The following is an 11,121-nucleotide window of genomic DNA, read 5'->3' on the forward strand; positions in this document are numbered from 1 at the left end:
TAAAGGTGGAGTGTGTGTGCTAAGAAGAAAATAATGTTGCGTGTATGTAACTGATCAGTCGACAAATCGAAAATCAAGCCCAAATAACAAAATGAAGTAGCAAAACCCCCATGAGACAGACCAGTGGAGTTTTACGGTCTTGGCTGGGAGAGCAGGGATCTAAACTCTTACATATTGCAAACTGTGTTTGTAGGACTTACTGGATCGTTTGTGTTCAGGTGTGTGCCTTATTGTCTTGTTAATATGCTGTCTAAGCTATATTGTTAAAGAAACGCAAAGAAGAACTCTGAACCTGGAACAAAGAAGTGTAAAATCTCTTATGCAGAAATTAAAAAGTGTGAAGAAATGCAAAAATGGGAAGTGGAACGTTTAATAAGCATGGAAGTTTGAAGCAAGGGGGTGCCAAAAAGCGTGGGTGCGTGGAAACAAAGGAACCAAACTTTGGTTCAGAAATGTCTATGTGCAGAAGGAGGCGGGAGGGGTAAGAAAGAAGGAGGATGGTCTAGACTGTTCCAAGAATTGTAACAGTTAAACTGTAGGAGTGTTGATACTGATATACGTTTTTTTCTTTTTGCTCAAGCTGTACTTTTGTTTAATCAAAAAGCCACTGCTCTATGTAACCAGACGTTTTTATAAATACAATATGTTCTCTCTTTGCAGCTGCTTGTGTTTTCAATAAAGTGCCTCCGGCAGATCTGATCACACACACAATGCGGAGATTGGTTTTCTTCCACAAAAGCCAGAGGGCACTTGCAGATCTCTTCAGTGGGGTGATCAGTGAGCGCTAAAATCCCTGCAGCCAAGTGCTTTCTTCCACTGGTTGCTTGCTTCTTCACAGCTGTCGCCTCCCGTTTTGCTGCTAGGAGTGAAAGCGCTCAGATGGAAGCAGGGCTGTTGTGAGGATAAAACGGAGGAGAAGACAGTAAAATGCTTTGGGTCCCTGTTGGGGAGAATGGTGGGGTATAAATGAAGTAAAATTAAAATAAACTTTTAATTGCCTCCAAAACCACAATTTTTAATCCAACCAAGACTGCCCTTCCCACACCTGGATACGTCCTCTCTTTTACCACATTTTGAAGTTTTTTTACTGTCCTGAACAAAACGCTCCCTTCCCCCCCATCTTTGTCTAGTCAAAAGTGCACTTATAAATCCCCCTCCCTCTTCTTTCCAAGTTTGGAAAGCAAATATTTCAATTTTAGACCTAGTAACCTGTCCCATAGCCACGGGCAGTCCTTTCCGAAAGCAAAGTTCTTGCTTTCATGCTGGTTTCATATATAATCAGAATCATAGAGTTGGAAGGGACCACCAGGGTCATTTAATCCAACCCCCTGCACAATGCAGGAAATTCACAACTACCTTCCCCCCCCATACCCCCAGTGACCCCCTACTCCATGCCCAGAAGATGGCAAAAAAAGACCCCTCCAAGTCCTTGCCAATCTGGCCTGGAGGAAAATTGCTTCCTGATCCCAAAGTGCCGATCGGTACTACCCTGGACATGCAAGAAAGGGCCATGAGAGCCAAACACTGATGCAACCCTTCCTATCACACTGGTGTGTCACTCCAAAGCTTCCCACTGACATTATATATCCTTAGATTTCTTCACTGTCTTGCATTTGTGCTTGACTAAACTAGGCTCTGTCCAGACAGCTTTTGCCTGCCCAGGTCTACTCCTGTCTTGTGAGTGGCGGATCACTCGCCAACACATCATACGATCCTTGCTTCACTTCCGGATCAATTGCTTCCAAGTGTTTTTAGAAAAAGTGGGCCTTCGTAAACTGCACTGACCGACCACAAGTAAAGCTGTCCCTGTCACTGCAAGGTCATGAGAAAGTCAACTGTGGTGCTCAAACACCTGTCCGTTAAGCAGCTTGCAGGGGCCAGGCTAGAACAAGAGAGACGGCATCACCCACATCAGAGCCGCTAGGAACATGCCACTGTTCATTGTGTTGCAGGCTGAGCAGGTGGGTCGTGCTCTGCTGTGAATGTGGTCCGTCCCTCCTGGACTCTAGCCCTGTTGGAGGGCTGCCTGCAAAGAGAAGAGGGAGCGGCAAATACAGTACCAGCTGCTGGGCAAGGCTAAATATGGTTTTAGAATAACACAGCTGGTGTGTGTTGGATCATGTGGGGAGGCAGGATCCCTAGGCTACATTTGAGGACAAGGGAAACATTTTATGGTGATAAGTAAATGGAATTTACTGTAAGTAGTCCCATGAACTGAAGCACTTTATAAACTGATAGGTGTTACAGAAATGAACACAACTGTACTAAAACATTAGCATGATTCAGTTTTATTACACACACACACACACACTCATATATATAACTGTCATTGATGTCAAGGAAAGTTGGAAATCTTGAATCACATGTGCAAGCATTGGGAGCACCAATGTGCAAAGAACCCATGCTTGGATTACTGGAGACTCAGCCTTCCAAGCCCATAGATGAAATGAGATATGGGTCTTTTCTTTTCTTTTGCTCAAGCCCAGAAGATTAAAAACTTATTATGTAAAATAAAATAAAATTCAGAACCCCAGTGTGTGAGTGTGTGTTAAGTGCCGTCAAGTCGCTTCCGACTCATGGCGACCCTATGAATGAAAGTCTTCCAAAATGTCCTATCTTTGACAACGTTGCTCAGATCTTGCAAATTGAAGACTGTGGCTTCCTTTATTGAGTCCATCCATCTCTTGTTGGGTCTTCCTCTTTTCCTGCTGCCCTCAACTTTTCCTAGCATGACTGTCTTTTCCAGTGACTCTTGTCGTCTCGTGACGTGACCAAAATACGATAGCTCAGTTTAGTCATTTTAGCTTCTAGGGTCAGTTCAGGCTTGATTTGATCTATAACCCACTGATTTGTTTTTTTGACAGTCCACGGAATCCATAACACTCTCCTCCAACACCACATTTCAAAGGAATCTATTTTCTTCCTATCCGCTTTCTTCACTGTCCAGCTTTCACGCCCATACATAGTAATAGGGAATACGATGGCATGAATTAATCTAGTCTTGGTGGCCAGTGACACATCCTTACACTTCAAAATCTTTTCTAGCTCCTTCATGGCTGCCCTTCCCAGTCTCAATCTCCTTCTGATTTCTTGGCTGCAGTTTCCCTTTTGGTTTATGGTGGAGCCAAGGAATAGAAAGTCTTGAACAATTTCAATTTCCTCATTGTCAACCTTAAAGTTGTGTAATTCTCCTGTAGTCATTACTTTTGTTTTCTTGATGTTCAGCTGTAGTCCTGCTTTGGCACTTTCTCTTTTAACTTTCAGGAGTAGTTGTTTCAAATCTTCAATATTTTCTGCCAATAACATAGTGTCATCAGCATATCTCAAATTATTAATGTTCCTCCCTCCAATTTTCACTCCACCTTCATCTAAATCTAATCCAGCTTTCCTAATTATATGTTCCCCAGAACCCCAGAGCAGCTGCCATATGGTGACTATGGGCTTTATTCAGCACTCTGGTGGAGTTGCAGGAAATTGGTTCCAATCTTTTAGTATATATGTTGTTTCGCAGTGCTGCTTCCACAAAGTCTGGTTATGAGTAGTGAGTCACCCTGTTGCTTGCATACACAAATCGGGCCTCTAGATATTTTGGCTGAGAGAGGGGAAAATGTGTTCCTCTATCAGAGCAGTGAAAAACAGGATCCACCCCCACATGGTTCATGCAGAAGCAGCCTTTGGAGTCACAAGCAAAGCTGAGATCCTGGTCCCACCCAGAGCCAAGGATAGATTTTCTCTTGCCTGAAGAAGACGGGTGGGAAAGCGAAGATGGGAATGTCCAGATCAGCATCAGAAAAGGCCACCTGACCTCTCTCGTAATCTAGGGCCACCTGGATCCTCCTGAGCTTCCTGCACAGGGACAGCGGAGTCCAGTGGGAGGTCAGAGCTTGGAACTGGCCCCAGCACTGCTCCACAGCCCAGATGCCTTGCTCAGGGCTGAGGCTGAGGGAGCCTTTCCTCTTCACTGATCCTCTGGCAACGCCCACCGCCCAGCTCTGCCCTGCCTCCACGCTGACCACCCAGCAGTGTTTCCCTGAGCAGAATCCCTCGCAGCCCAGCACAAAAGGCTCAGTGTCAAATCTCTCTGGGTTGTCAAGCAGGGCCCGCAACTCTTTTCCGTGCCTCACTGTCTTCCGATCCAAGGAAATGATGAGCTTGGGGTTGGCTGTCCGTGGATCCACAGTCACGCTAACTGGGGAGGGGGGGGAACCAAACAATGAGAGGGTGACACTCAGCCCTTAAGTCTGTGTTCAATGTATGGTTTCTTTCCCAGAAACATCTTGCCGGACTAAGCCCAGCATTCCTATCTCCTACCAGGCAGAAGTTTTAGGAGGCAAGAAAAAAGCCTTCTATATCCTTAAATTAACCTCAACATCTGAGCGTCCAAAATAGCATAAGGAAATGCAGCTTCATTTTTGAATAGCAACAACAGATAGATCGAAAGATCGGCCGACAGACAGACAGCACAACTGCAGTGGCTACAGTGACAGACTAGGATCTGGGTGACTCAGGTTCAGTTCTCCGCTCTGCCATGGCAGCTTGCTGGGGGACCTTTGGCCAGTCACATACTGTCAGCCTAACCTACCTCACAGGGTTGTTGTGAGGAACAATGTAGGAGAGGACATAAGCCACTTCGGATCCTCATTGGGGAGAAAGGTGGGGTATGAATGAAGTAAAATTAAAAAATAGCATACACACATCCAGCTAATCCATTACTGTTCAACTGGTGCATCTCTAGATCCATAAGTAGCTCATATCAGTAATACCAAACACCATGTTTGTTTGTTTAGGGCTTCCACCTTTATATACTTCACACACAAAAACATTCTCACCTTTTGTGCTGGTTCTCTGCACATCGCTACACATCGCTGGCCAAAGGGTTTGTGGCTGGCTTGCTTTCCCACCCCACACAGCATTTAGCCAAGGCATCCTTTCTTGCTTCAGCTCAAGGGCCAGTGTTTCTGAAGAAGAGAGACAGGATGCTGTTATGCCATTCTCCCACACTATGGGGGTTACCGCACTTTGTATTCCCAGCAATGTATTAAGAGTTTGAAAATGTTATTAAAACATCGCTTTAAAAGGGGTTTTGGATACCACGGCTAATAAATGGTTGGAAGACGTCTTTACAGCTAAAGGGGCCAAACAAAGTGCAAACAGTATTTTTTATAATGTTTTCAAACTCTTAATACATTGGTGGGAATACGTAGAAAGTGCGAACAGTATTTTTTATAACATTTTCAGACTCTCAATATAACTGGGAATACAAGTGTGGTAACCCCCTATAGCTGCTTCCGCACAGCAATTATTCCCATTAAGTGCCACTGTGAACATATAAGTCAGGCAAGCTCAGTGACAGTGGAGAGTCCTCTATACTTTTTCCACAACTCTTGTTTTTCACAATATTAGATAAAAACACACTGCAGAGATTAGCACTTGCAGGCTGGGAATTGCTCTCTTTTCCTCCCCTTCCTGCCCTTCCTGAGAGTTACTTGGTTTTATCCTTTCTTTGCTGTTACCGCACTAGGTATTCCCAGTGATGTATTAAGAGTTTGAAAATGTTATAAAAAATACTGTTCGCACTTTGTTTGGCCCCTTTAGCTGTGAAAACGTCTTCCAACCATTTTTTAGCCGTGGCATCCAAAAACCCTTTTAAAGCGATGTTTTTTATAACATTTTCAAACTCTTCATACATTGCTGGGAATACAAAGTGCGGTAACAGCCTCTGACTTTATATTGAGTACTTAACCTGACAGGAACATACCTTCTCTTGTAGTTACAGAAATGTGCTTTACTAGACTGATTCCATACCTTTGAATCTCTGGATGTTTTCCACCAGAGCAATATTTTTCCGAGAGATGGCGTTGAGCCTTTCCAGAGTAGGGAACCTCTCCAATGGCCAACTGCACTTTGCTTTTTCACACCTAGGTGAGAACAAACCCTTCAGGTCAATTAGTGCTGAACAGTGTTTGCTGGATCTCCGGTTGCCCAAGTGGCATAAGAGAAATACAGGTAATTTGTATGGCAAGCAACATCTACCTGGCCATTTTGCTACACCACTAACCAGTGAAATTAAGTCCAATTTCAGATATTCAAGCTTCAGTAAGTTTCACACGGTAAGAATTAGAATTGGTCTGTGGAAGTACACACAGTCAGCATCACCAAATGATGTCCTGTGTATGCTGGGCAATCATGCATGTACATGTGTGTCTATGCAGTTGTGAGTGAATTTTAACTTGGCAAGAGTGGAGCCATCTTTATTTTCTGCTAGGTTCCTCTCTGCGTAAAAAATGAACCTTGGTACCCTGAAAAGGTTTTTCTGCTGGCTTTACAATTCTGAAAAGACTTATTGTCAAAGACAAGGCTTCTGTCCTTGAGTGCTGATAAGATGGTACAGAGTAGGATTTTGAACTCACCCTCCCTGTAGTTACAAGAAGCTAGATACAATTTCTAAACTGCATGAATGTGTCAATACTTGCCTATGTCTAACTGTATAGGAAAATATTTTTCTAGTTCTTCCCTAGTAACGCTATGGTATCATAAAAATTAGAAAAGTTGTATGCATAATGAGCACAGTAAAACTTCCCTACCTTCAAGTACCTTAGACTAGGTGAACTTCTCAGCTTGATCTTTTAATAAAGGATTACTTTAATGGCTCTGTTTTGTTTGGAGTGCATAACTGGGCAACTCTTGTTGGAACCGGCTGTAACCCCCCAACAGAGTTCACCAGAAATCTGTTTATTTATTTAATTTACTTCATTTATAACTGAATGTGGACCCAATGTGGCTTTCATTGTTCTCCTTTCCTCCCTTTTCTCCTCAAAAGAACCAAGATAGGTTAGGCTGAGAGTGTGGGACTCGCCCAAGGTTACCCAGAAGGTTTTCATGGTGGAGTCATGATTCAAACCCAAATCTCTGATGCTCTAACCCACTGTACACACTGACTCTCAGAAATCCATGACCCTTTATGGGAACAGCAAACATCTCTGGTGAATTGTGTGAACCTCCTGTACATACAGTTAACTCTGCTCACATATCTGAGTACATGCACTCCTGAGGTTTGATCCCATTCTCTACCATGTGAAAGAAGTCACCATGGCCCTGGATATAGAATCATAGAGTTGGAAGGGACCACCAGGGCCATCAAGTCCAACCCCCTGCACAATGCAGGAAATTCACAACTACCTCCCCGCTCCACATCCCTAGTGACCAGAAGATGGCCAAGATGCCCTCCCTCTCTGAACCAAGCCTTAAAGAGGGCACTGGGATCTCTTCCAGTGTTCAGCACTGTTTTCCAGTGGCAGAGTTCTGCCAAAACAGTGCCCTTCACTCTTCAGAACATTTTGGGTGTGTGTGTGTGTGTGTTTTTTTTGCATAGTATACTCTTGCAATCAATGAAGAATAAGAAAATGCCTACCGGATTGAGGATTTGTTGACATCCTAGAGAAATAAAAAGGAAAGTTTGGATTACATTATGAATGTGAAAGTGACTATGCAATAATATTTACGGATATATTTCCTCAAAATACCCCAGGGGTTTGTACTTCTCCGGAAAAGTCCCTTTGTACCACACCTAAGCTTCACCTAAGACTATTACAATACCTACCTTAATGGGTTTAGATTACTGTTCCTCCCTCAAAAGAGCAGAGTTGTGAGAATATCTTTGTTCATAAAAAGATTTCAGTTTCTCCAATAGTATCCATTTGATTTCTTGAGACACCTATGCTCACAAATGGCCTATGATGGACGTGAGCAGGCCACTGTTCCCTCCCTCTCATCCTCCCTACTTTTAACTGACTCTAAACATTCTGTGCCTCCCAAAGAGCAAGAAGCATCTCCTAAGGCCTTTCTGAAAACAGGGCTGCTGCTTCTTCTTCTGCCTTGACTGTGGGATGCCACTTTTTATTGCTGTAGTGATAGCAAACGTTGAGGTCGAGCAGAGGGGACCTGCTAGGGTTCTGTGATAAGTCACAGTAGGGGGGCGGACAATTTGGAGAGAAAAAACAACCCAAATATCTACCTCCAGGATTTTGTGCACTGTCCAAGGCAGGGATTGAGCAGACAATCCCTCCACTCCCCCCACCACCTTTCCCATCGGTCCCCAACTGTCAACATTCAGTGCTTGCTGGATAAGATTACCTGCTCTGGGTTGAGAAATTCTTGGAGATTTGGGGAAGGGCCTGGGAAGGGGGGAGTTTGGGGAGGAGAGGAAGCTCAGTAGGAATATGATGCCACACAGCTTCCCCCTCCAAACCTGCCACTTCATCCAGGGGAACTGATCTCTATAATCTGGAGATCATCTGTAACTTCAGGAGAACTCCAAGCCCAACCTGGAAATTGGGAATCCAATTTCTGGAGCATATTTACTACTCATCTGACTGGGGAAATGTATATTGGGGTTGGGGCTGTGGCTCAGCAGTAGGGCATCAGCTTTGCACGAAGGGGATCCCAGATTCAGTGGCCAGCATTTCCAGTTTAAAAGATGAGGCAGTAGGTGATGTAAAAGACCTCAGTCTGAGACCTTGGAGAACCACAGCCAATCAGAGTAGATAATATTGACCTCAGTGGGTTATAATGACACAGAGTCCATCCTCCAAAGCAGCCATTTTCTCCCGGAAAACTGATCTCTGTTGCGTGGAAATCAGTTGATATTCCAGGAGATCTCTAGGCTCCACCTGAAGTTTGGCAACCCTAGTAGGTAGCCACAAAAGACACACGTCCACCTCCTACAAATGACAAACCACTGGCTACAATAATAACAACCACACTTTAAAGCAGTTGCTGAAGAAGAAAACTTTGAAGACGACACGCAAATTCTCACCTGCAGAAATTCCCTGGCAGGCCGCCGACAATCTTCCTCTAAATCCTCGATAAGGTCACCAAGACAGGAGACAGTGTAAGAGAGTCTGGTATCATTTTCCTTCCGTGCCTTCTCCACCTCCTTCTCTAGGTCTCCCAGCTGAGCCAGGAGAAGGCTCTCCTGCTTCTCTAGAAACAGGCGGAACTTCTGGAACTCCCTCAAAATGTTCTGTCTTTCAACCTTTATCTCTTCCTGGAGTCAAATAATGAAGAAGGATAGGGGGAAGGGGAACAGCAGGTCAAGGAGAAATTTGTAAAACAAGATTCAGGCCCTTTCTTCACAGGGATGCTTTTGTGTGGCTTCTCCATTATCACTGCGACTGTCAGTGGTCGTTTCCCCTGTATCAGTTGCCACAGCAAAAATCCTCCTATATGCCCTAGGGGGAGGAGGCGTCTTATTTTTTAAAAGAATGGTAATTGACATACCAATACACTGCTATATTTATGTGCTTTTGAGAGCGTTCCGGGCTAATCCGATCTCCTCAAATCTCACAAGCCTAGCAGGGTCAGCCCAGGTTTTGGGCGGGAGACCACCAAGGAAGTCTAGGGTTGCTACACAGAGACAGGCAACAGCAAACCACCTCTGAACATCTCTTGCCTTGAAAACCCTACGGGGTCGCCATACAGCAGCTGCGACTTGATGGTCCTTTCCATCATTAAGTCCTCTTCCTTGCCCCAGCTATGATTGTAACAATGGTACACATGTATCACCCTTTTGGGAAAAGATACGGTTCTGTCCCCTGTTACCCTGGGACGACTTGTGACTCGAAACTTACCAGCTGAGTGTGAGACATACATACCAAATACTTTGCAGTACAGTTCTGTACGGTCACTTTACAGTTTTGGGCAGCCTGTCTTTCCGTTTTCAGATCCTGTAGCCACATATGAATGTCATTCTGAGCAAAGAGAACAAACAGTGTGATAGCCATAGAGACCAACTTCCACGCTAGCCAGAAGGGCTAGAGCAATAGGGCTAGAGCAAAGGCGTCTAGCACAGGAGCACTGAGCTTTGGTCATTGCTCTCTAGCTGATCTCAACAATCCCGTTCCTTTTAGGGTAGAAAAGGCCAGAGAACACAAAACTTAATATCTACAGAACAGTACCTATAGTGAGGGCTCAGTTATATGGACTGGATCCCCTAACTTATTTTTAACTTTAAAGCAGCAACAATGCTAGAGAAGAGGATGGAGTTTGAGCCCTTTCTTCTTGTGGCATTTAATCTTAATCAAACACACATACACACACACACACACACATGAGTGCTATTTGCTCTGTACAAAAGGAGAGATACAGAATCTCGTGCGGCAAACAGCAGACGGGGCAGAACAACAGAGGACAGGAAAACAGAACAGGGGCAAAGGTGTTTGACTTGGAACTATCTATGGCTGCTGTTGGAAGTAAATTAAATTCCAGAAAAGCAGTAGATCCAGGCACAGGTCATCCATATAACATGAAGCTTGACCCTACAATAAACTACCTGAACACGCTTTTAAACAACAAAGACCAACCTTTCTAAACTTGTTATCTTTGCCCTCCACCCTTTCTCCTAGAATCTCAGGGTGGCACCCATGATTCTCCCCTCCTCCATTTTATCCTGACAATAACCCTGCAAGGTAGGCTAGGCTGAGAGGGAGTGACGGACCGAAGGTCAACAACCCGTGAGCTTCATGCTGGGGATGAAGCTCAGTGAGACTGGGGATTTGGACTCAGGTGTCCCCTTTGACATTCTAACAACACACACATTTGGTCAGGAAGGAATTTTCCCCCCAGGGATCCTGGAGGTATTTTGCTTTCCTTTGGGCGTAGAGTGGGGGGTCACTGTGGGAGCGGGGGAGGTAGCTGCGAATTTCCTGCGTTAGCCAACGGGTTGGACTAGATGACCTTTGGGATCCCTCCCAGATCTATATTCCTATGTTTCTTCTTACCTTGTATTCCTGGGCTGCCTCCTCCAGGGGAAGAACCGTGTGAATTCTGTGCTGCCTGGATTTGTCACAGACCAGGCAGAGGAGGGCGCGATCTTCCTTGCAGAAGACTTTTAGAGGCTCCTGGTGATGCTCACACATCATCCCCGCCCCTGACCCAGGGGCCAGGGCCGGAAGACTCCGCCATCTCGCCAGCTGTGCCCTTTGCCTCTCAGTGGTCGCCCCACTGCTGCTGCTCCTCCTCTCTGGGGGGCTTTTTGCCCCCCGTGGGAGGCAGGCCAGGTCTTCCTTCCACTCTCCCATATTCCAAGCAGAGCAAGCTGGGCAAACCCTCTACAACCCTCTA

At 45.1% G+C, this 11,121-nt stretch overlaps 1 protein-coding gene across 1 annotated transcript; it reads right to left on the reverse strand.

The window, feature by feature from the left end:
• Positions 1 to 3,680: 3,680 nt before the first annotated feature.
• Positions 3,681 to 10,919, reverse strand: LOC130474303 (tripartite motif-containing protein 10-like). Its single transcript, XM_056845860.1, has 5 exons — positions 10,779 to 10,919; positions 8,816 to 9,046; positions 7,412 to 7,434; positions 5,806 to 5,918; positions 3,681 to 4,189 (listed from the first exon to the last, which is right to left on the reverse strand). The coding sequence occupies exons 1-5, from the start codon at positions 10,917 to 10,919 to the stop codon at positions 3,681 to 3,683; spliced, it is 1,017 nt and encodes a 338-aa protein (XP_056701838.1).
• Positions 10,920 to 11,121: the final 202 nt, after the last annotated feature.

The sequence above is a fragment of the Euleptes europaea genome, chromosome 1, assembly GCF_029931775.1.
Source record: "Euleptes europaea isolate rEulEur1 chromosome 1, rEulEur1.hap1, whole genome shotgun sequence".
Classification (NCBI taxonomy): Eukaryota; Metazoa; Chordata; class Lepidosauria; order Squamata; family Sphaerodactylidae; genus Euleptes; species Euleptes europaea.

Coding starts and splice junctions, on each gene's coding strand:
- LOC130474303 (XM_056845860.1), bottom strand. CDS start 10,919: ATGATGTGTGAGCATCACCAGGAGCCTCTAAAAGTCTTCTGCAAGGAA. Junction 9,047..10,778: donor AGGCAGCCCAGGAATACAAG/GTAAGAAGAAAC, acceptor ATTTGACTCCAG/GAAGAGATAAAGGTTGAAAG. Junction 5,919..7,411: donor GTCAACAAATCCTCAATCCG/GTAGGCATTTTC, acceptor GTTCTCACCTAG/GTGTGAAAAAGCAAAGTGCA.